The 25,953-nt window shown below is 40.2% G+C and overlaps 1 protein-coding gene across 1 annotated transcript in view; it reads right to left on the bottom strand.

The window, feature by feature from the left end:
- Positions 1-25,953, bottom strand: part of LOC115458793 (N-alpha-acetyltransferase 15, NatA auxiliary subunit-like) — a gene marked incomplete at its 3' end in the record, with an annotated part of 69,769 nt that overhangs the window by 17,266 nt on the left and 26,550 nt on the right. The window contains exon 2 of the mRNA XM_030188603.1: positions 4,194-4,278. Coding sequence (XP_030044463.1) covers positions 4,194-4,278 — 85 coding nt within the window. The remainder of the gene's footprint in view (positions 1-4,193; positions 4,279-25,953) is intronic.

Here is a 25,953-nt window from a genome sequence, read left to right as displayed (position 1 = left end):
CAGTGTCTGCACTACTCTCTCTCCCCACCCCACATATCCTGCATTGCTCCATCTCTTCCCACCTCCTCTATATTCTGCATTGTCCCATTTTGTCCCCCTGTCCTTTCCTCCTCCCACCAGCTCACTCATTTTATGTGGTCTCAAGTTTTTAGCTCTGATCATAGAAGCGTTATTTTTAGAGCACTGTTTGAACAGCACAGGGCTTCTGATCATCGGGTCATTAATTACCTCACTAGTTATTCTCATCTCTAGATCATTTATAAATATGTTAAAAAGCAGTGGTCCCAGCTCATACCCCTGAGGAGCCCCATTATCTACCTTTCTCCACTGAGAATACCAGAGTGCCCATTTTGCCCCTCGGTCATCTAGTGGTCCAACTAATTATTTTACCAGCTTCTTGCTTCTAATATACTTTTAAAAAAATTGTATTATATGTTTTTGCCTCCAATGGAATCTTCTTTTACAAAGTCTTTCTTTGCCTTCCTCATTAACGTTTTACATTTGACTTATGGTTTGTTAGAACTTGCTGAATCGCCTTTCCTCAATAAGGTAAGTCGATATACATCAGTCAAACAAGGGAAAAAAATCAGGAACACCATCAAATTGTAAGGAAAGGAGACTGAAAGAGGAAAAAAAGGAAAATAATGAAATAAAATAAAGTAAAAGAGTACCTTTCATTCCTTGTACTGTTTCCTATTATTTTCAATCGGATATTCTTTTAACTAACAGCTTCCGTCACCTCACTTTAACCATGCCGGCCGCTGTTTGGCCTTCCTTCCACATTTAATACATGGAATATATCTGGTCTGGGCTTCTAGGATGGAAGCTTTTAATAACATCCACACCTGATGTAAATTTCTGACCTTTGCAGCTACTCCTATAAGTTTCTTTTGACCATTCTCCTCATTTTATCATAGTCTTCTTTTTGAAAGTTAAATGCTACCATAATGGACTTCTTGTGTACACTCACTCTATATATCAGATCTGATTATGTAATGATCACTGTTATCAAGTGGCCCCAGCACCATTACTTTCTGCAACAGATCATGCGCTCCACTAAGGACTAGGGCTAGAGTAGTACCTCCCCCCCCCCCCCACCCCACCATTGGTTCCTGAATCAAATGCTCCACAAAGCAGTCCTTGATTTCATCTAGGAACCTTTCTTCCCTAGCATGCCCTTATGTTACATTTATCCAGTCAATATCAGGGTAACTGTAATCACCCATTATTACTATTATGTTACCCAGTTTGTTAGCCTCCCTAATTTCTGCATCTATCTGTTCATTCTGGCCAGGTGTACGGTAGTACACTCCTCTCACTATCCTTTTCCCCTTCACACTTGGAATTTCTATCCATAGGAATTCCAAGGTGTGTTTTGTGTCTATTTAATTCAAGGCCCTCTAACGCATAATGCTATCCCCTCCACCAATTATGTCCACCCTATTGCTCCAATACAATTTGTATTCTGGCATCACAGTGTCCCATTGGTTATCTTCCTTCCACCAGGTCTCAGAGATGCCTATTATACCTATCTTTTCATTTAGTAAAATATATTCTCACTCTCCCATCTTATTTCTTAGGCTTCTGGCATTTGCATACAGACAATGAAAGCAATGTTTTTTATTCCTATTGACAGTAATAATATGCTATCTTTAAAATTTGTCTGCTCTTTATAGAAACCTGGTCAACTTTGTTATTGGGATGCCCCATCTTCCCTGTTATGGTGATATCCTTCAAGGATACCTTCTTCGAACCATGCACTTCTGCGTGTCTGTTTCTAATTTAAAAGCTACTCTATTTCCTTTTCAAACTTTGATGCTATCAGCCTGGTTCCACCCATCTTTCCGAATAGGTACCCCCTATACCAGAATATTGCTCAGTTTGTAACAAATCTAAAACCCTTCACCCTGCACCACTGTGTCATCCACGCATTTAAACTCTGGAGCTCTGCCTGTCTCTTGGGTCCTTCGCATAGAACAGTGAGCACTTCTGAAAACACTACCCTAGCAGTTCTGGATTTCAGCTTTCTACCTACAAGCCTAAATTTGGCTTTCAGAACCTCTCTCCCACATTTTCCGATGTCACTGGCACCCACATGTATAAAAACAACAGATTCCACCCCCTCCCAGCACCATCTAAAATCTTGTCTAGGTGATGCGTGAGGTTGCCACCTTCGCACCAGGCAGGCAAGTGACTAAGCGATCCTCACATCCACCCAGCTATCTATATGTCTAATGATCAAATCTCCAACAAAAACGGCTATTCTAATTCGCCACTCCTGGGGAAAAGCCCCTGGAGAAACATCCTCAGTGTGCGAGGATATTGCATCCCCCTCCCTCCAGCACCATCTAAAATCTTGTCTAGGTGATGTGTGAGGTCGCCACTTTCGCACCCAGCAGACAAGTGACTAAGCAATCCTTACAACCACCCAGCTATCTACACGTCTAATGATTGAATCCCTAACAAAAATGGCCATTCTAATTCGCCTCTCCTGGGGAAATGCCCCTGGAGAAACATCCTCAGTGTGCAAGGATATTGCATCCCCTGGAGGGCAGGTCCTGGCTACAGGATCACTTCCTGCCTCTTCACAGTGATGCTCTCCCTTCAGGTGACTTTCTTCTATGGCAGGACAGAGGTTGCCAGAGTGGAGGTGGGACTACTCTACTATGTCTCTACAGCCCTCTTCCATATACTTCTCTGTCTGCCTCAGCTCCTCCAAGTCTGCTACTCTAGCCTCCAGAGATTGGACCATTCCCAGAGTGCTAGAAGCTCCTTGCACAGAGTACACACACATGACTTATCAACTGGGAGATAATCAAACATGTGACACTCAAAGCAAAAGACTGGATAGCCCCTCTCTCGCTGCTGGACTGCTGCCTACATCATATTATTTGTGATTTCCTAATTAAGCTGCTAATGGAGTAGGAATATGTAAACTAAAGTCCCTTAAGATTGCTAGTTATATGCTAGGCTTTGCTATTATTAAATGTTATCACTAGGCTCCCCTCTATGAACCTAAGACTGTGTTTTTAAGATTTAATTACTGGCTGATGGAGATGACCTAATTAAATTTCTAGTCTCCTAATTAGTTCAAGGGCCCATAAATCAGAGATCATATCAGGGATGAATGGGAGGGAATTAAAGTCTAAACTGAGACATCTCAGGAAGACACTCAACTGTGTGAGGATTCTGATGTACAAAGAGAATTTGTTGCTCCCTTCCCCTCCATTATCCATATCTTTAATGCAATCGCTCAATCCTGTTATCACTACCCTTACATCTCCCCCAAGCAGGCTTAAATTCTTTGAAGAGGTAGTTTCTAGATTCTCTGGTAGTAGATTGGTCCAGGGAGTACTGTCAGGGCAAAACCCCAATGGGGATTTGAACTGATATTAGCCAGACTTCTACACACCAGATTAGCTAGTAATTTGAAGCAAGGAAAGATCAAAATCAAAAGACCCTGTCAGAGAACCTTCAAAGCCATCCCTTGCCCTTGAATTTCTACTACTAAAAATGCACCAGTGTTAAACGTAAACCTTTAGATTTCAATTGTTTTTAAATGAATTACTTTACCAAAATGCACCAGTGTTAAACGTAAACCTTTAGATTTCAATTGTTTTTAAATGAATTACTTTACCAAAATGCACCAGTTTTAAACGTAAACCTTTAGATTTCAATTGTTTTAAATGAATTACTTTACCAAAATGCACCAGTGTTAAACGTAAACCTTTAGATTTCAATTGTTTTTAAATGAATTACTTTACCAAAATGCACCAGTGTTAAACGTAAACCTTTAGATTTCAATTGTTTTTAAATGAATTACTTTACCAAAATGCACCAGTGTTAAACGTAAACCTTTAGATTTCAATTGTTTTTAAATGAATTACTTTACCAAAATGCACCAGTGTTAAACGTAAACCTTTAGATTTCAATTGTTTTTAAATGAATTACTTTACCAAAATGCACCAGTGTTAAACGTAAACCTTTAGATTTCAATTGTTTTTAAATGAATTACTTTACTAAAATGCACCAGTATTAAACGTAAACCTTTAGATTTCAATTGTTTTTAAATGAATTACTTTACTAAAATGCACCAGTATTAAATGTAAAACTTTAGGTTTCAATGGGGTTTAAATGAATTATTTCACCAAAATGCACAGCATGCACAAATACTAGCACAGTTTAAAACTCACCTCCATGTTCCGCAAACTTTGGATTCGAGAGGATCTGCTTACAGAACTTCAATCCATTTCTGTATTGTTTGTGTTCATAACATCTCTAAGAAAAAAAAAATATAAGCCATGAAGGGTCTAGTAAATAGACACTCACTGATTATTTGATCAGTTTCTTCCCACATCCACAGTTTTTTTTAAACTAATTTTTATATCATATGCAATAGACATTCCATTTTTACATATTTTAGTCTATAACAAAAAAAAATTAAATGTGCAAACTATCTCTGAATAGCAATGTAACTATCAAACCAGAGACCCAGTATGGCTATTCTTATGTCTGTATATGAGCAGTAAGTGCATTCTATAGTTATTACTAGCCCACATATATGTTTTGTATTATGTTGCTACAGATAATGTGGATTTACACTTGTCTTACAGATATTTGTTTTTCTCCATCTGCTGTTATTTAGTGTCTGGTTTTTAATACATACAGCATGGTATTTGCTCATAATTGTTTGTCCTTGCTATACAGCTCCTTGTGACTCTGGGCAAATCATTTAACCCTCCATTGCCCCAGGTACAAATAAGTACCTGTATATGTAAGCCGCATTGAGCCTGCCATGAGCGGGAAAGCGCGGGGTACAAATGTAACAAAAATTAAAAAAAATAAATACATGCACAAATACATATATATACTTCTTGCCTCGTAATATTTAATTTATGTAATTCGCACAACATGGGATGCACTTTACTCCATATATTTTCTTTGTGTCACGGTTATGCTGCATTTTTTTACTCAATGTATCGTTGTTAGTTACTTTTATAGTCACTGTACCGCTATGCTAAATACTTTTTTGTACCAACCAACTCCAGTAACTGTCTTCCAGTCATTTTGCCATTCAGCGTGTTGATGATAATGGAGAATGAACTTCATATTTATTTTTTTTTTCTTTTGATTCATGTTAAAAATAAATACATTTTGCCATTTAGTGTGTTACTTATACTTTAATTCACATTTTATTTTTTCTCTGTTTTAGATTATCACTGTGATTAATATATTCTTCTGCTATTCAGTGTGTTCACTGATTACTACTACTACTACTACTACTATTTAGCATTTCTATAGCGCTACAAGGCGTACACAGCGCTGCACAAACATAGAAGAAAGACAGTCCCTGCTCAAAGAGCTTACAATCTAATAGACAAAAATAAAGTAAGCAAATCAAATCAATTAATGTGTACAGGAAGGAGGAGAGGAGGGTAGGTGGAGGCGAGTGGTTACAAGTGGTTACGAGTCAAAAGCAATGTTAAAGAGGTGGGCTTTCAGTCTAGATTTAAAGGTGGCCAAGGATGGGGCAAGACGTAGGGGCTCAGGAAGTTTATTCCAGGCGTAGGGTGCAGCGAGACAGAAGGCGCGAAGTCTGGAGTTGTCAGTTCATTGTGATACCACGGTAGTATCGCCAAGGTATTTTTTTTTCTCTTTTTCTTTTCTTAAATTGACAGTGTTTTACTTTATATTTTGTTTCTGCAACATACAAGGTATTGGATTTAACGTATGTAGACTCTGAGTGGCTCCTTTGTACTATATGATGTTTTTTACAGTAATGATCCTAGTTTTATTTCAAGTGGTATGCAATTTTGTTTTGTATAAAAGGTGTACAATTTTATTTTGTATGTATGGGATCCTTCTTCACTGAGTAATGGATTTTTTAAAATATATTTTAAGTTGCTTATCCTTATTTTAGACACATCAACCCTATAGCTTTTATGGAATTTTGATTTTAATATAAGCATGGTGCTGGGGCTGCTTGATAAGTTATCTTAATATCAGATTTGATGTTGGCTTTGGAGTACACACAGGAAATCCAATAAGTTAGCATTTAACTTTCAAAAATGAGAAGAACGGTAAAAAAAAAAAAAAACCTTAAGAACGGTAAAAAAAAAAAAAAAAAAACCTTAGAGGAGCAGCTGCGAAGGTCAAAAATTTACATCAGGCATGGATGCTGTACAAAAACAAATATATTCCATGTATTAAAATAGGAGGAAGGAAGACCAAACAACAGATGGCATGGTTAAAAAGTGAGGTGAAGGAAGCTATTAGAGCTAAAAGAAAATCCTTCAGAAAATGGAAGAAGGAACCGACTGAAAATAATAAGAAACATCATAAGGAATGGCAAGTTAAATGCAAAGCGCTGATAAGGAAGGCAAAGAGGGACTCTGGGGGAAAAAAAAAAAAAAAGATTATGTTGGAGACAAAAACACACAGTAACATTTTTTTTTTTTAGTATATTAAAAGCAAGAAGCCGGCAAAAGAATCTGTTGGACTGCTAGATGACCAAGGGATAAAAGGGGCAATCAGGGAAGACAAAGCCATAGTGGAGAGATTAAATGAATTCTTCGGTCTTCACCGAGGAAGATTTCGGAGAGATACTGGTGTCAGAAATGGTATTCAAAGTGACAAGTCGGAGAAACTTAATGAAATCTCTATACACCTGGAGGATGTAACAGGGCAGTGATGGCGAACCTATGGCACGCGTGCCTGAGAGGGCACGCAGAGCCCTCTCCTTTGGCACGCGAGCCGTCGCTGGTCCGCCCACTCTCCCTCCCTCCGAGCACCAGGCCGGTCTCCCTCCCTCCCACCGAGCACCAGACCGGCCCTCCCACCCTCCCACCAAGCACCAGGCCGCTCACCTTCCCTCCTTCTTCCAACCAACCAAGCACCAGGCCGCCCGCCCGCCCTCCCAGCACCAGGGCCCCCCCTCCTTCCAAATTTAAAAGGCGTACCTCGGGGTTAAGGCGGCGTCAGAAGCAGCGAAAAGCATGTTCTTTGCTCAGCGCGCCTTCGGCCTTCCCTTCTGTCTCTCAAGCTCTGGTCCCGCCCTCATAGGCAGGACCAGAGCTTGAGAGACAGAAGGTAAGGCCGAAGGTACGCCAAGCAAAGAACACGCTTTTGCTGCTGCTGCTGACGCCGCCTTAACCCCGAGGTACTCCTTTTAAATTTCAGAGGAGGAGGGGGGGCCCTGGTGCTGGCAGGGCGGCCTGATGCTGGGTGCTGCTGGGTGGGAGGGAGGCCTGATGCTCGGTGGGAGGGAGGCCTGGTGCTGGGTGGGAGGAAGGGAGGCCTGATACTGGGTGCGAGGGAGGCCTGATGCTGGGTGCTGCTGGGTGCGAGGGAGGGAGGGAGGTCTGGTGCTGGGTGGGGGGGAGGGAGGCCTGATGCTGGGTGCTGCTGTGTGAGAGGGAGGCCTGGTGCTGGGTGCTGCTGGATGGGAGGGAGGGAGGCCTACCTGGTGCTGGGAGGGAGGGCAGTGGGGAGAGAAGGGTGGCTGGACATTTGTGGCTGGAGGGGAGAGGAGGGTTGCTGGACATAGATGGAGGGCAAGAAATGAAGAAAGAAATAAATGGAAAGGAAGCCCTGGAAACGGAGTTAAGAGAACAGATAGAGAGCAGCAGAATCAGAGACTAGGCCCAATATGGATAGAAAAACAAAATCACCAGACAACAAAGGTAGAAAAAATCATTTTCTTTTCATTTTAGTGTTTGGACTATGTCCAATTTGAGAATTTACATCTGCTGTCTTATTTTGCACTGGGTATACTGGAGCTGTAACAGCTTACAAAAATGATTTATAATTTTAAAAAATCATGTTGTTTTTTTCTCCTATACTAGTATAATATTTTCAATGATGTCTGTTTATATGCGCCATGGCTGGTGTAAGGGGTGTGGCTATCATAGGGGTGGTGTCATATGTGGTGACCCCGCCCAAAATGAGTACCGGCACTTTGCGATAAATAATTAGATTTTGGGTTGCTGTTTGGGCACTCTGTCTCTGAAAGGTTCACCATCACTGTAATAGGGCAATTTAACAAACTGAAAAGTAGCAAATCTACTGGACCAGATGGTATTCATCCCAGAGTACTGATAAAATTGAAAAATGAATTTGCAGAACTATTGTTAGTAATATATAATTTATCTTTAAAAATCAAGCTTGGTATCAGAAGATAGGAGGGTGGCCAGTGTAATGCTGATTTTTTTTTAAAAGTTCCAGAGGAGATCTGGGAAATTGACCAGTGAGCCTGACATCGATCCTGGGAAAAATGGTAGAGTCTATTAAAAAGAACAAAATTACAGAGCATATTCAAAAGCAAGGATTAATGAGACACAAACAACATGGATTTAGTGAAGGGAAATCTTGTCTCACCAATCTATTCCATTTCTTTTAAAGAGTGACCAAACGTGATAAAGGTGAGCCAGTAGATACTGTGTACCTGGATTTTCAAAAGGCGTTGGACAAAGTACCTCACTGAAAGACTCCAGAGGAAATTGGAAAGTCATGGAATAAGAGATAGTGTACTATTTTGGATTAAAAACTGGTTAAAAGATAGAAAACAGAGAGTAGGGTTAAATGGTCAGTATTCTCAATGGAGAAGGGTAGATACTGGGGTTCCCCCCAAGGGTCTGTGCTCGAACCGATGCTTTTTAATATATTTATAAATAATCTAGAGATGGGAGTAACTAGCAAGGTAATTAAATTCGTTGACACAAAGTTATTCAAAGTTGTTAAATTGCAAGAGGATCGTAAAAATTGTAAAAGAACCATACGAGACTGGGAGGTTAGGCGTCTAAACGGCAGATGATGTTTAATGTGAGCAAGTGCAAAGTGATGCACTTGGGAAAGAGGAACTCGAATTATAGCTACGTAATACAAGGTTCCACTTCAGGAGTCACCGACCAGAAAAGGGATCTAGGCATCGTCATTGATGATACGTTGAAACCTTCTGCTCAGTGTTCTGCTGCGGCTAAGAAAGCAAATAGAATGTTAGGTATTATTAGGAAAGGAACAGAAAACAAAAATGAGGCAGTTATAATGCCTTTGTATCGCTCCATGGTGCGACCGCACCTCGAATATTGTGTTCAATTCTGGTCGCCACATCTCAAAAAAGATATAGTGGAATTAGAAAAGGTACAGAGAAGGGTGACGAAAATGATAAAGGGGGTGGGAAGACTTCCCTATAAGGAAAGGCTGAAGTGGCTAGGGCTCTTCAGCTTGGAGAAAAGACAGCTGAGGGGAGATATGATAGAGGTCTATAAAATAATGAGTGGAGTGAAATGGGTAGAGATGAAGCGCCTTTTTTTTTTTATTCTTTCCAAAAATACTAGGACTAGGGGGCACTCAATGAAGCTACAGAAGTAGTAAATTTAAAATGAATCCGAGAAAATATTTTCACTTGACGTGCGATTAAACTCTGGAATTCGTTGCCAGAGAATGTAGTAAAAGCAGGGTTTTAAAAAGGTTTGGATGGCTTCCTAAAGGAGAAGTCCATAGAACACTATTAAAATGGACTTCGGGAAAATTCACTGCTTATTTCTAGGATAAGCAGCATAACCCCTCCGCGAAACGCTACACTGGTTCACAAAATCATCTACGGTGAAGCCCGGGGATACATAACAGACCTGATTGACTTACCAACCAGAAACATATCTGAATCAACACAAACAATTCTAAATCTTCACTACCCAAGCTGCAAAGGTCTTAAATACAAATCAACCTATGCATCCAGTTTCTCCAACATAAGCACGCAATTATGGAATGCATTACCAAAAGCCTTGAAAACGACATACAACTACCTAAACTTCCGGAAATCACTAAAGACTAACCTGTTCCAAAAGGCATACCCTACCGACCGAACTTAAATGCCTGAACTCTGCTACACAACAAAACTCAAGTACGTAATAGACATTACTCAACTCTTCCGTTGTACGACTCCCTAATGTGACAGTGTACATGAACTCTATCCTATCACATTACCTTGTATTTGTTTACCGGAGACTTCAAAGCCTCTCTGGTACTATGTAAGCCACATTGAGCCTGCAAATAGGTGGGAAAACATGGGATACAAATGTAACAAATAAATAAAATGTATTGTATTGTTTTGGGATCTTGCCAGGTACTTGTAACCTGGATTGGCCACTGTTAGAAACAGGATGCTGGGCTTGATGGTCCTTCGGTAAGTCCCAGTATGGCAATACTTACGTACTTATGTACTATTAATTTATTATTTATAGGAAGTGTCTGTACATTTAACCTATTCATAATTTATATCATTCTTAAAGTGATTTTTTTCATTTTGTACACATATCTATATACTTTTTTTTTAATGTTTGCCTTTTAGTTTCTCTCTGCAGCTGTATCCTCCGTCATGAATGTTATTGCCGTGTATTCATTCATTTAGACATATTTTATTTATATTTATATTTATATATATATATATATATATAAGCAAGTTCTGATATAACTATTATATTCAATCTTTATTTCATTATAACATAATTACAAATTCTTATTATTATTCAATATATTAAAACCCACAATAAACCATTCATTCTTCATTCATACATACATAACTTCTATATATAACATTAAAATGTTCAAATATTATAACACACATATAACTATCTTAATATATTTGCCAATTAAGTCTATAAGTACTAGTTCTCTCCAAGTCCTCTTAATATAATCGTTCACAAGTTCCGTGCTTTATCTTCTATGACCACAGTCACTTTAAAGTTATCAATATTCTTCCGATGACAATAACATTCCGTTGTAAAAATACAATCCGTTATAACTCTACTTGGTAAACAGGATTATATATCTTCTGTAGTTCTACATAACAAATCCACTCTTTCTCCTCTTAATTAGCAGATCATTTATTTTTCTGTCTTTATTATGAATTTCTCCATTTTAATTCAGTCATTTAACTGACATATAAAAAATGTGAAGACTTCATTGGTTTAAATTCAACGATATTGTTTCTTTCTCTTTCACCAAAACCCAACACGTACGTGTTTCGCTCCTCAGAGCGTCTTCAGGGGTTGTGATCGGCCAACGCATGTGTGGGCGTCTTGAGAGACGACTCAGAGAAAGATTAATTTCGAGTGCCCAACAGTCTGCGTTGGCCGATCACAACCCCTGAAGACGCTCTGAGGAGCGAAACACGTACGTGTTGGGTTTTGGTGAAAGAGAAAGAAACAATATCGTTGAATTTAAACCAATGAAGTCTTCACATTTTTTATATGTCAGTTAAATGACTGAATTAAAATGGAGAAATTCATAATAAAGACAGAAAAATAAATGATCTGCTAATTAAGAGGAGAAAGAGTGGATTTGTTATGTAGAACTACAGAAGATATATAATCCTGTTTACCAAGTAGAGTTATAACGGATTGTATTTTTACAACGGAATGTTATTGTCATCGGAAGAATATTGATAACTTTAAAGTGACTGTGGTCATAGAAGATAAAGCACGGAACTTGTGAACGATTATATTAAGAGGACTTGGAGAGAACTAGTACTTATAGACTTAATTGGCAAATATATTAAGATAGTTATATGTGTGTTATAATATTTGAACATTTTAATGTTATATATAGAAGTTATGTATGTATGAATGAAGAATGAATGGTTTATTGTGGGTTTTAATATATTGAATAATAATAAGAATTTGTAATTATGTTATAATGAAATAAAGATTGAATATAATAGTTATATCAGAACTTGCTTGTATGTTTAGCTATAACTATTTTTAAGTTATTATACCTTATATAGAATATATATATATATATATATATATATATATATATATATATATATATATATATATATATAATATTTTATACATCTTACTTATAAACTTCTGAGGAAGGCCCTATGGCCGAAACACAGCTCTTGTTGAGACTTGATTCTGCCAGTAAAAGTTGATTACCACACCTTCAGAATTCGTATGTTGTCATCTGTCACCTTTGCTGTGTCTGGTTCTCACCACTCTTGAAACATTTGACTAGGATCGTTACCAAGTACCATGCTATAGAACTCTCTACATTTCTTTGCCTTCTTCATTGCCATTTCAATTTTTGTTGTGTTTAGCCAAACTATTAGCTACAATTTTGTGTAATCGTCTGCTGAAAATATTGGCATCTATTATTGAGGAGCCTCAAGTGGGGTTTATAAGTGAACGCCATGCAGTTAAAAATATTCATCAAATCCTGGCTACTGTAGAAGTGGTACGTTCACAAAAAGAACTCTGCATCCTTGTCAGTTTTGACGTAGAAAAAGCTTGGGAATTTATGTTTAAGGTATTGAAGAAATATGGCATGGGGGGGGGGGGGGGGTCGTCTTTGGGGATGCTATCCAGGCTTTATTATCATGCACCTAGCCATGGTCTATGTCAATGGGATCACCTCTGAACCTCTACCTTTAGAGATACGAGGCAAGGATGCCCCTTATTCCCATTGCTATTGGTGCTGACTCTGGACCTGCTAATCAGAAAATGTCCTGCTAATTCTGTAATTACTGGAATTCTGATAGGGTGATCTGTATTTAAAATATCAGCCTTAGTGGACGATCTACTAGTACACTTGTCTCATCCCATGCTCTCCCGGTGCTGTTAGAGAGCTTTGTCTCATCAGCAAATTTAATTACCACACTAGTTATTCTCATCTCTAGATCATTTATAAAAAACTAGTAAAAAAGGCCCGTTTCTGACACAAATGAAACGGGCGCTAGCAAGGTTTTCCTCGGAGTGTGTATGTTTGGGAGAGTGTATGTGAGAGTGACTGTTTGAGAGTCAGAGTGAAAGTGTGATTGTGTGAGAGAGTGAGTCTGGGTGTCAGTGTGTTTGTGAGAGAGTGTGTGTGTGAGAATGAGAGTGTGTGCAAGTGTGTATGTGAGAGACAGTGTGAGTGAGAGTGTGTGTGTGTGGGCGAGAGAGAGTCAGAAAGACATTGTATATGAGAGAGAGAGTGTGACCCGTGCCCTCCCAATCCATGGCCATCCATGTTACTCTGTAACCTGCCCCCTCCATTCATCCCTATCCAGCATTTCCCCTCTGTGCCTGAGGCCTGCCCTGCAATCCATATCCATCCATGCCCATCTGTCCCCTCCATTCATCCCTATCCAGCAATTCCCCTGTCCCTGAGTCCTGCCCTTCCAATCCATGCCCATCCATGCTCCTCTGTCACCTGGCCCCTCCATTTTTCCCTATCCAGCATTTCCCCTCTCTGCCTGAGGCCTGCCCTGCAATCCATATCCATCCATGCCCATCTGTCCCCTCCATTCATCCCTATCCAGCAATTCCCCTCTCCCTGAGTCCTGCCCTTCCAATCCATGCCCATCCATGGTCCTCTGTCACCTGGCTCCTCCTTTTTTCCCTATCCAGCATTTCCCCTCTCTGCCTGAGGCCTGTCCTGCAATCCATATCCATCCATGCCCATCTGTGCCCTGTATTCATCCCTATCCAGCAATTTCCCTGTGTCCCTGAGTCCTGCCCTCCCAATCCATGGCCATCCATGCTCCTCTGTCCCCTGCCCCCTCCATTCATCCCTTTGCAGCAATTCCCCTCTCTCCCTGAGCCCTGCCCTTCCAATCCATGGCCATCCATGCTCCTGTGTCCCCTGCCGCCTCCATTCATCCTTTTCCAGCAAGTCCCCTCTCTCCCTTCCATGCCCCCCCCCCGCATCCATGCCCCCCCCCCTTCGCATCCGTTTTTTTTGTTTTTCTTCTTTTAAAATGTACCTCTGTGGCGGTTCCGGCAGCGAAGCGTCAGGGAAGTAGGCGGCGCTCCCGACATGTAGCTGTCCCTTCGCTGTGTTCCGCCTTCTTTTGACGTCATCCTTGACGTCAGAAGAAGGCGGAACACAGCGAAGGGAAGGCTAGACGTCGAGAGCGCCGCCTCCTTCCCTGACGCTTCGCTGCCGAGCGATGCGATTGGTTGAGTGTCATTGCTCCGCCCTCGACGTCATCACGTTTGACGCGTGGGCGGGGCAGACACAATGGGATCTCACCCCCTTCACTTAGAATGTTGGCTAACAGAGGCTTCATTAGAACGTTGGAGGTGCGTTTTATATAGAGAGATATTTGAAAAAGCAGCAGTCCCAGCATACACCCCTGCAGAACCCCACTGTCAACCCTTCTCCACTGAAAATACTGACCACTAAACCCTACTCTCTGTTTTCTATCTTTTACCCAGTTTTTAATCTACAATAGGACATTACCTCTTATCCTATGACACTTTAATTTCCATCCTGAGAACGCAGCCTCATTCTTAATGAGCTGAACTTATGAACCCCAAATATAGGACCTTGACATAAATTTTCTGTTGAAGATGGGAGAGGAAGGTGGCGGGGAGATATAATGGTTTGTTTTTGAATGTCCTGTTTTTTTTTCTTACCAGTTTTTTGTGGAGAGTCATAAGAGCCCCACATTTCTTTGGTCTGTTTCATTCCATAACAGTTGTCATTGCTGGTTCAAGTATACCGTTTCCTTGTCATTAAAAATATATATATATATATTAAAGCCTAAAAGATCACACTTTGAACAGTTCCATTCCCTTTTTTTTTCCTCTATCTAAACGGAGCATACCATGCGACTGAAATGAGCTCCTATGCTTCAGCAGCCCCACTATAGAATAAACGAGACCAAAATCTGCAACAGCCAAAGCACAGGAAAGTACAGCAGATGAGTAGCACGAAGGATAGGGAAACAAGATTAAAAGGATTATTAATCTACAATACTCCAAGTGTTATAGTGTATGTATTAAACAAATGATTTATTTTAATCTTGTTTCCCTGTACTTTGTGGTACTCCTCTGCTGTGGCTTAAATATGTCTTTTAGAAAAAAAATAAGAAGCATGTTTAAAATATGGTTATATGTGATTTGTGATCAGCATGTAATAGGAACGGAGCACACCCAATAAAAGATAATAATGTAGTACTTCCATCTGCTACCTGCCTGCACTTGCACAGGTTGTATTACTTGCTCGACTTGTTAATGGTGAGACATATTAAGGGCAAGCACAGAACTGTATCAAACCTTGACTTAATGTGACTCATTTTCCCCAAATTTGGGCAGATTAATCGGACTAACCTGATTAGGCAACTGAGAGGAAATATATTTAAAGAATTTGGGAGCCAAATTTTAAGAACCAGGAAAATATCTTTCCTAAACATTTTTGCTTTCTTTTCTTATTTTAGGCATTGTTTGAGTGCACATTATGCTTTTTTAATGCCTATTGTTGGATATTTGTTCTTCTCACCCTCCTCCAGATTCTTTTCCATGTTATCCTTCCCTTCCACATCTCTAGGATTTCCTAGCGTGACAAGGAAGAATGAGGTGGTAAGGATATACTACTGCCCACCTCACCAGGATGAGGAAACACTAAAATTGTAACAGAGATTAGGAAGGCTAATAAAATTGGCAACACACTACCAATGAGAGATTTCAATTAAGTACATAAGAGTTGCCATACTGGGACAGACCGAAGGTTCATGAAGCTCAGCATCCTGTTTCCAACAGTGGCCGATTCAGGTTACAAGTACCTGGCAAGATCCCAAAACAGTACAAAAGGTTGCACAAGATGTGGATATAATTTTAAAATACCATTTTGAAATCTGAGAAAAAATATATTCCATGCATTAAACCTTATGCCTGGAATAGACTTCCTGAGCCGGTACGTCAAGCTCCATCTCTGGCCGTCTTCAAATCTAAGCTAAAAGCCCACCTTTTTGATGCTGCTTTTAACTCCTAATCCTTGTGAGGCCCCACCTGGAGTATTGTGTTCAGTTTTGGAGGCCGTATCTTGTTAAGGATGTAAAAAGAATTGAAGCGGTGCAAAGAAAAGCTACGAGGATGGTATGGGATTTGCGTTACAAGACGTATGAGGAGAGACTTGCGGACCTGAACATGTATACCCTGGAGGAAAGGAGGAACAGGGGTGATATGATACAGATGTTCAAATATTTGAAAGGTATTAATCCGCAAACAAACCTTTTCCGGAGATGGGAAGGCGGTGGAACGAGAGAGCATGAAATGAGATTGAAGAGGGGCAGACTCAAGAAGAATGTCAGGAAGTATTTTTTCACGGAGAGGGTGGTGGATGCTTGGAATGCCCTCCCGCGGGAGGTGGTGGAGATGAAAACGGTAACGGAATTCAAACATGCGTGGGATAAACATAAAGGAATCCTGTGCAGAAGGAAGGGATCCTCAGGAGCTTAGCCTAGAATGGGTGGCAGAGCTGGTGGTTGGGAGGCGGGGCTAGTGCTGGGCAGACATACTGTCTGTGCCGGGGCTGGTGGTTGGGCGGCGGGGATAGTGCTGGGCAGACTTATACGGTCTGTGCCAGAGCCGGTGGTGGGAGGCGGGGTTGGTGGTTGGGAGGCGGGGATAGGGCTGGACAGACTTATACGGTCTGTGCCCTGAAGAGGACAGTACAAATAAAAAAGTAGCACATATGAATTTATCTTCTTGGGCGGACTGGATGGACCGTGCAGGTCTTTTTCTGCCGTCATCTACTATGTTACTATGTTTGTTCACTTGTTCAGAACCCTTATTTTATCATCCTCACTTTAATATTCCCTTATCTCTTGTTTGTCCTGTTTGTCTGTCCTAATTAGATTGTAAACTCTGTCGAGCAGGGACTGTTTCTTCATGTTCAAGTGTACAGCGCTGCGTATGTCTAGTAGCACTAAAGAAATGATAAGTAGTAGTAATTAAAGAAGATTGAAGATTGTTACAACAATGACTAAAAGAATGTGAGGAGGGTAACTGAACTGGTAAAACCAAAAGGTAAAAGGGATGTTCAGGGGGGAAAAAAATTAACAAAAAAAAAACCCCAAACAAACTCATTGCCTCAGTCTTTTCCTGGGGGGATATTAGAGCCATACCTACAACAAGACACATTTTATGATGATGATGATGTAGAGTAGCTAAAGCAAATTACAGCAAATCTAGAAGATGTAAAATAGCAAACTGACAAAGAGTAAAAAAAAAAGAAAGCCAAAGTACTCCCATTGCAAAGCCAACCAAGGAGAAACAACAGAACAAAAGGGGTACGACCAGTGAAGTACCAACCAAGGGATATTTATTAAAAATTACATAAAAAAACACAAACACAGTCCATAGAGATCTATAAAATCCATTAAAAATATAATATCAAGACTCGACACAGCCCTGTGTTTGAGCGCAAAGCACCTGCCTCAGCAATCTCAACTTCAATTGGACTTGTAAATCCCTTGTATTGTTTAGAAACAGGTATAAACACAACACCATCAAACAGCCAATCACAATCCCTCCTCTCAGTACCCTTCTCCACCACCGCCAACTCCAGGCTCCGCTCATTCTGCCTCGCCTCACCCTATATGCTTGGAATAAACTTCCTGAGCCCATACGCCAAGCCCCCTCCCTGCCCATCTTCAAGTCTTTACTTAAAACCCACCTCTTCAATGCTGCGTTCGGAACCTAACACTTACCATTCAGTAAATCCAGACTGTCCCAATTTGACTGCCCCTATCGGACTGACCGTTCACTTGTCTATTAGATTGTAAGCTCTTTGAGCAGGGACTGTCCCTCTATGTTAAATTGTACAGCGCTGCGTAACCCTAGTAGCGCTTTAGAAATGTTAAGTAGTAGTAGTAGTAGTAGTAATATGGGCTGTAGAGGCAAAATGACATCAACTGCTAAAAGTAACATAGCTGATGTGCAAACTGGGCACTTCATTTTGGCAGCAAAAACCAAAAACCACAGAACTGTGGTTTAGTTCTGTGGTTTTTGCTGCCAAAACGAAGCGCTCAGTTTGCACATGGTGCCATTTTGCCACCAGAGCCCATATTGTGGTTGGCTGTTTGATGGTGTTGTGTTTATATCTGTATTTGGATTATAAGACATGTGATAGTCCCGCATGAGAAGCCCCTCGGGAATTTAAGTCATGAGAAAGAAGCCAAACTCCTATCATAGATTTATTAGTAAGTGAAACAAAGCTGGTACTGGGACCTGTGTTGTTTAATGTACTCAAATGATCTGGAATAAGGAACAGCAAATAAGGTCATCAAATTTGCAGACGACACAAAATTATTCAAAGATATTACATAAGTACATAAGTAGTGCCATACTGGGAAAGACCAAAGGTCCATCTAGCCCAGCATCCTGTCACCGACAGTGGCCAATCCAGGTCAAGGGCACCTGGCACGCTCCCCAAACGTAAAAACATTCCAGACAAGTTATACCTAAAAATGCGGAATTTTTCCAAGTCCATTTAATAGCGGTCTATGGACTTGTCCTTTAGGAATCTATCTAACCCCTTTTTAAACTCCGTCAAGCTAACCGCCCGTACCACGTTCTCCGGCAACAAATTCCAGAGTCTAATTACACGTTGGGTGAAGAAAACTTTTCTCCGATTCGTTTTAAATTTACCACACTGTAGCTTCAACTCATGCCCTCTAGTCCTAGTATTTTTGGATAGCGTGAACAGTCGCTTCACATCCACCCGATCCATTCCACTCATTATTTTATACACTTCTATCATATCTCCCCTCAGCCGTCTAAAAGAGCAGAGGAATTAAAACAGCAGAAAACTGCAAAAGGCATATAAATGGCAGATGAAATTTAATATGGACAAGTACAAAGTGATGCACATAAAGGAAATAATCCCAACCACAGGAGTCATCACCCAAAAAAAAAAAAAAAAAAAAAGAGTGTCTTGGAGTCATTGTGGATAATAGAGGCGGCTTTCCCTGATGCATGTCCCCCGACTTAAACTGGATGATTATACCATTCCCTGTGAATATAGATTTCTCATTCCTCTTTGTGTAACTGTAACTGTCTATCCTATCATACAATGGAGTTCCTTTCAACTCTATATTTTAAAATTTTTAAATCTTGTTGTTTCCACATGAAAGTGTGGTACATCAAATAAATTAAACCATAAACCACAGTGTGCTCCGGCTGTCAAAGAAGCAAACAGTATATTAGGGATTATTTCAAAAGGAATGGAGAAATAAATCAATTTATTATGCATATGTAAAGGTCCCTGGTGCAACTGTACTTTTATTTAGTCACCCCCATCTTAAAAAAGATATACCAGAATTAGAAAAGGCTTATGGGGGGAGGAGGCAACAAAGAACATATTCAGAAGAATCCGCAGCCAAGCTTACCACTCGTAACTATACACATCATAGCATATCCTTCCAATATAATATTTCATTCATATGCTTTGTACGTTTAGTCCCTAGTCTATTCATTATTTATATGTATTCTATTGTACGCATTGATCTTGCAATATTTAGCACTTTATGAGAACATTGCATATGTGAACACATTTTTTTACATTTAGCAAATGATGTTATTCCCACATTTTATCTTTTGATTTTGTTTTTATCATATGCTATTGCTTACTGTGGGGTCTTTTATCATATATGTTTTATGTTTTTACTTAATTTTTCTTTATTTGCATATGTATGTTTTATAGACTCCTGATGCAGGCCTGACGGCCGAAACAGAACAGTTGTGTCGAGTCTTTTCATCAATAAACAAGCTTTTTAAGATTCTTGTCTCCAGGATTTGAATTTACGTGGTCAAACATCCCACTCTCACTTATACTTGGCAACAAAGAACAGACATGACGGAACATCTTCCTTATGAAGAATGGCTAAACAAGTTAGGACCCTTTAGCATATAAAGCAGATATGATAGACGTTTATAAAATTATGAATGGGATGAACAGTTAAATAGGAGATACCTATTCAACCTTTCAAACACTAAAACAAAAGGATATTCCACGAAACTAACCACTGGCATATTAAAAACTAACTTTAGAAAGTATTTTTCAGGCAGCTCACTATTATGCTGTAGAATCTGTTTCCAAAGGATACGGTCAAGACAAATATTTTGAGGGTTCAAGAAAGATTTTGACAAGCTCCTGAAGGAAACGTCCATATTATTAACCAGGGAAATTAGCTTATCCACAGAAATGAGCTGTAAGAAACTGATCTACTTTTTTTTCAAACATATTTTATTGAACAGCAAGAAATATGAACATATCCAAGCTCAAAAAGATAAAATATTTTCTGCGATCAACATACTGTATAACTATAGGCTCATTCAAACAGCAAACTGTCCAAGCAAGTATGAAACCAGATAAGAAAACCACAAAAAGAAACAATCATCTCCTAACCACTGTTCTAGGAAAACATTAAAATATCAACATTTCCTGCTTTTGCTTTCTTTTCTTTTTAAATAAACTTCCACCCTCCCTGAACCTTCCCCCCCCCCCCCCCCACCTCCTAGCCCACTCATCCCACCCCACTATGCAGCTATATGGAGGAGGAGTGGAGGAGTAGCCTAGTGGTTAGTGCAGTGGACTCTGATCCTGGGGAACTGGGTTTGATTCCCACTGCAGTTCCTTGTGACTCTGGGCAAGTCACTTAACCCTCCATTGTCCCAGGTACAAATAAGTACCTGTATATAATATGTAAACCGCTTTGAATGTAGTTGGAAAAACGACAGAAAGGCGGTATATAATTCCCATTCCTATATTACAGGGGAACACTGGTGTAATTCACGATACTGAACCCTTTCACAACGTTTGTGTCGCTTCACCGTCAAATACAGGATGCTAGGCTGCATGTAACGCTACCCGATTCAGTATGGCTCCCTGGCAGGTGCTGAATTTTAGGTTTCTAGGCAACCTGACAAACAGTAGATTTTCCAGCCCTGTGAAATGCATACAACTTTCATAAAATTGAGCTTACTAGTCTGTAAATTGGTCAAATCATTTACTTTTAATTGCTACTCCTAATTATTCTGCACCTCATGGAGGGGCGAGGTTAGAAATTGAAAAGGGATGTGAAAGCTGTTGGGTGGAGACAAAGAAGAAAGATGGATGAGGTGAAGATGTGCCAAGCACTGTTGGAGTACAGGGATGGAGATGAACGTAGTGAGAAGATATGAGATTTGAATTTTGGCAAGAGTCCTAGCAGGAGAAATGGAGAGACAGAAAACACTGTAAAAGAGAACAGAAAAAAAAAAAAAATTCAGGGACAGACATGAAGGAAGACTGCAAATATTTAAAAAAATCCCTCAGGCAAACTAGATAAACTTATTTTTGTAATTTAATATTGTAAAATAACATACATTTCAATAAGTACATTTTCAGTACAATTATTTAAACTTGTGTATAACTTACATTTTAAATCCATTAAACTGATTCAAGAACTGTTTGTAGGCATGTAGAAATTGCTTGTTTTGATTGTTGTAAATATTTGTTTTTATTGTAAATATTTTGTAACCCACTTAGGCCCGGTTTACTAAGGTGCGATAGTGATTTTAGTGCGCGCAAAACACTAGACACCCACATATACTCCTGTGGGTGTCTCTAGCATTAGCACACATTAAAAACGCTAGCGTGCCTATAACACAGCCCTTAGACTTTTAAATAATGCGAGGTATAAGTATTGTAAATAAAGATTTTGGAATCCAATTTTTGCTGCCTACCAAAGTTTTCATTTTCAGTGTAATGGTACGGAAATTAACACAGCATTAAAAAGCATGTGTTGTCAGAAAAAAAAACAGCGTACACCATAGTAGTATGTGGCTGATCTCTGCACTGAAGAGCAAAATGTCTCCCTTCCTTTCAGAGCATGAGTGGTAATTGGCTCACACACTGACAGAAGGAAAATATTAACAAAAAAAAGGCTGCTGTCTCCCTCTGGGTCACCCTCCCCCTGCCAACAAAATCTAGTAGTCTAGTGAACTCAATGCCCAATCCCCATCCCTGACAGGCCCCCACTAATACCATAACTCCCCTGACTCCTTCACAGATATCCCTTCCTCCCACATAAAAACAGCCATACCGGGTGAGGCCAATGGTCCATCTAGCCCAGTACCCTGTTTTCCAAACAGTGGCCAATCCAGGTCACAAGTACCTGGCAGAAACCCATATAGTAGCAAGATTCCATGCTACCAATACCAAGGAAAGCAGTGGATTCCCCATGTCTATTTCAATAGCAGACTATAAACTTTTCCTCCAGGAACTTGTCCAAACCACATCCTCTGGCAACAAGAGCCAGAGCTCAACTACTCGTTGAGTGAAAAAATATTTTCTCTTATTTGTTCCAAAAGCATTTCCATGCAACTGTATTGAGTGTCCCCTAGACTTTGTTCTTTTTGAAAAAATAAAAAATCAATTTACGTCTACTCCTTCTACTCCACTCAGGGATTTTGTAGTCCTCAATCATATCTCCCTTCAACTGCCTCTTTTACAAGCTTAAAAGCCCTAACCTCTTTAGCCTTTCCTCGTGTGAGGAGTTTCATCCCCTTTATCATTTTGGTCGCTCTTCTTTGAACCTTTTCCAATTCCACTATATCTTTTTTCAGATACGGCGACCAGAATTGAACGCAATATTCAAGGTAAGGTCACGCCATGGAGCGATACAGAGGCATTATTTTCCATGCCTTTCCTAACAATTCCTAGCATTCTGTTTGCTTTTTTGGATGCCGCCACACAATGGGCAGATTTCAGCGTAATGTGTACAACACCACCTAAATCTTTTTCATGAGTGCTGATCCCCCTTCCCCCAAGGTGGATGCTAGCATCAGGTAACTATGATTTGGGATCCAAATTTTGGGTTATTCTGCCCAATGTGCATCATTTTGCATTTGTCTACATTAAATTTCATCTGCCATTTGGATGCCCAGTCTTGCAACTTCCCAAGGTCTTCCTGCAATTTTTCAGTCTGCATGTGTTTTAACAACCTGGACTAGTTTTGTATCATCTGCAAATTTAATCACTTCACTCGTTCCGATTTCCAGATCATTTATAAATATGTTAAATAGCACAGATTCCTGTGGCATTCCACTATTCACCTTTCTCCATTGAGTGAAATAACTATTTCACCCTACCCTCTGCTTTCCGTCCAATAACCAATTCCTAATCCACAACAGAACCTTGCCTCCTATCCCATGACCCTTTAATTTTCTTAGGAGTCTCTCATGAGGAATTTTGTCAAAAGCCATCTGAAAATCTAGAAACACTACATCAACCAGCTCACGTTTATCGACATGTTTATTCATGCCTTCAAAGAAATTAAGCAAATTTGTGAGGCAAGACTTCCCTTGGCTGAATCCATGCTGACTCTCATTAAACCATCCTGATTAAGATGGGAGTCCACTGAACAAGACAGAAAAGGGATCCCTGCAGGAAAGAGCACGCAGTTCAGATACCCCCCTTGCCAAAAATAACCACCATCAAAAAGACCGTCTTCAAAGGCAAATCCTTCAGCAAATCCTGCTTCAAAGGATAAAAAGGGTGGCTTGGCTAGGATCCGTAGACAAAACTTTGGTCCTAAGGGGGCACCCATCCCTAACAGGGGTCAAATTTGTGTGACCATTCACAAAAAATCATCACACATAAAAGTGAACTGCCAGAGAGTCCATCAATCCTGCCTCAAACAAGAGAGTGCCACCACCTGAACTTTCAGAGAATTAAGGACCAGGCCTGACCCAGATCCCACTATCAAAAGACCAAATAGAAGGAAGGTATGCACTTCACAGAGACACCTGGCTCTTGCACAGCAACCTTCAAATGTCTGTCACAAATATACACCAAGAGAGCAGAAGACCAACATGCCCAGAGCAAGGTCACAACAGAGGTCAAATAGCCTCTCCTTTTCACGCCTGCCTCAAGGGCCACGCTGTAAACCAAAAGGGATAAATATTCTCCTTCAGTACTGCCTCTGCCCAGGCCCCTCCTTGGAAGCAGAACCAGAGGTCCTATCAACAACTGAACTATGCCAGAGCCAACCCAGAAACACCAGGAGCACTTGAAAGGGACAAGTGGCCACTTTCTGAAAAAGCTGCCCAATCAAGGAACCATAGGGAAGAGGCTCCAGCTGTGGCCAGGATTGAAGGAGGGCTGAGCTGTGTTCCTTTCTGCTGCTAAAGAAGTGTGAACACTCTGTTCCAGCTGGATGCTATCATGTCAAAACAGGAGTGTCCCCAGTGGTCCACAAGGATCTGAAAGGCTGAGAGGCTCACCTCCCATTCCCCTAGGTCCATCAAATGTCTGAATTCCACCTGTACACTGTCCACTCACAAAATGTAAGTTGGTGAGCTATCCCAAAGGATAAAGGAAATATTACACTTACCCCTATACCTAAGAACTTAAAGAAAAATACAAGTGACTTAACCAATTATCGTCTAGTAGCAATCTATCCCTCTGGTAACCAAACTGATGAACGGTATAAATTAGGGCAGTACATAAGTATTGCCATACTGGGAAAGACCAAAGGTCCATCAAGCCCAGCATCCTGTTTCCAACAGTGGCCAATCCAGGTCACAAGTACCTGGCAAGATCCCAAAAAAGTACAAAACATTCTATACTGCTAATCCCAGAAATAGTGGATTTTCCCCAAGTCCATTTAATAATGGTCTATGGACTTTTCCTTTAAGAAGCCGTCCAAACCTTTTTAAACTCTGCTAAGCTCTGGCAACAAATTCCAGAGTTTAATTACACGTTGAGTGAAGAAATATTTTCTCCGATTCATTTTAAATTTACTACATTGTAGCTTCATCGCATGCCCCCTAGTCCTAGTATTTTTGGAAAGCGTAAACAGATGCTTCCACTCCACTCATTATTTTATAGACCTCTATCATATCTCCCTTAATAGGATATTAACAGGGCCCTTAATATGGCCCTTAATATGGATAAGACAAAACTTTTATGGTTAGTATGAAGATGGATAATATTCCATCTCCTATTCAGTTGTCAGATGGAACAATATTTAATGTGGAATCTGTGTCTAGGGTATTACGTGTGTTATTGGATTCATCTGACTTTTGAATCTCAGGTGAATTTGGTAGTTAAAAAGACTTTTTTAAAATTGAAACAACTGCAACTTAGATCAGGAACATTTCAGAGTGGTGGGCCAGGCAGTGACTTTACCACTGTTGAATTACAATAATGCATTACATACAAGACTGTCTTCTAAATTGCTGAGAAAGTTATGCTTGATTCAAAATATGGCAGCAAAATTGATTTATCATATATTGAAATTTGATGTGTCCCCTCTGCTTTTAAATTTGCATTGGCTGACAGTTGATGCACAAGTTATATTTATATTTCAACCATTTTTATTGATGAATTCACGTTAAACATTTCCATATCAAACCGTATAGATCTGGTTACAAACAATGCTATCTTATACTAATGAACCTGAAACTTCTATCAAAGTTTTTATCAATCTTTTCTCCCCTATCCCTTCCCTCCTTTCTTCTTATATATTTGTGAACGTAGGCATTTGACCTGTAATTGTACATGCATAACGAGTAACAATAAACTTATATATTAAACTCCAATAATTATGTCTCGTGCTTTTACTCTGTGTAATATTGCCCTGTCTATATCCCAACAGTATTTGCAGATGAGTCCTCTTAATGTATTCTTCCAGAGGATTACACTCCTAGCTAATAATACACAAGTCCCTCCTATATGCGAGGACTATTGCCCTTTCCAAAGCTATGCCCCCCCCCCCCCCCCCGATGCACAAGTTATATTTAAAAATCAGCTGTTTAATTAGTGATGTTCCGGATAATTTTCCTTCTTTAATTAAGATGTTACTGGCTAAATCCAGAGGTCAATATTCCATCCTCATTCTTCTTGATCTTTCCGCTGCTTTTGACACTGTCGATCACAGCATACTTCTCGATACCCTGTCCTCACTTGGATTCCAGGGCTCTGTCCTTTCCTGGTTCTCTTCCTACCTCTCCCTCCGCACCTTTAGTGTTCACTCTGGTGGATCCTCTTCTACTTCTATCCCTCTGCCTGTCGGCGTACCTCATGGTTCTGTTCTTGGTCCCCTCCTCTTTTCTATCTACACTTCTTCCCTTGGTTCATTAATCTCATCCCATGGCTTTTCCTACCATCTCTATGCTGATGACTCCCAAATCTACC

This window comes from Microcaecilia unicolor, unplaced genomic scaffold, assembly GCF_901765095.1.
Source record: "Microcaecilia unicolor unplaced genomic scaffold, aMicUni1.1, whole genome shotgun sequence".
NCBI classification, from domain to species: Eukaryota; Metazoa; Chordata; class Amphibia; order Gymnophiona; family Siphonopidae; genus Microcaecilia; species Microcaecilia unicolor.
The sequence above is the reverse complement of the archived record's forward strand: the minus strand, read 5'-3'. Positions and strand labels throughout refer to the sequence as shown.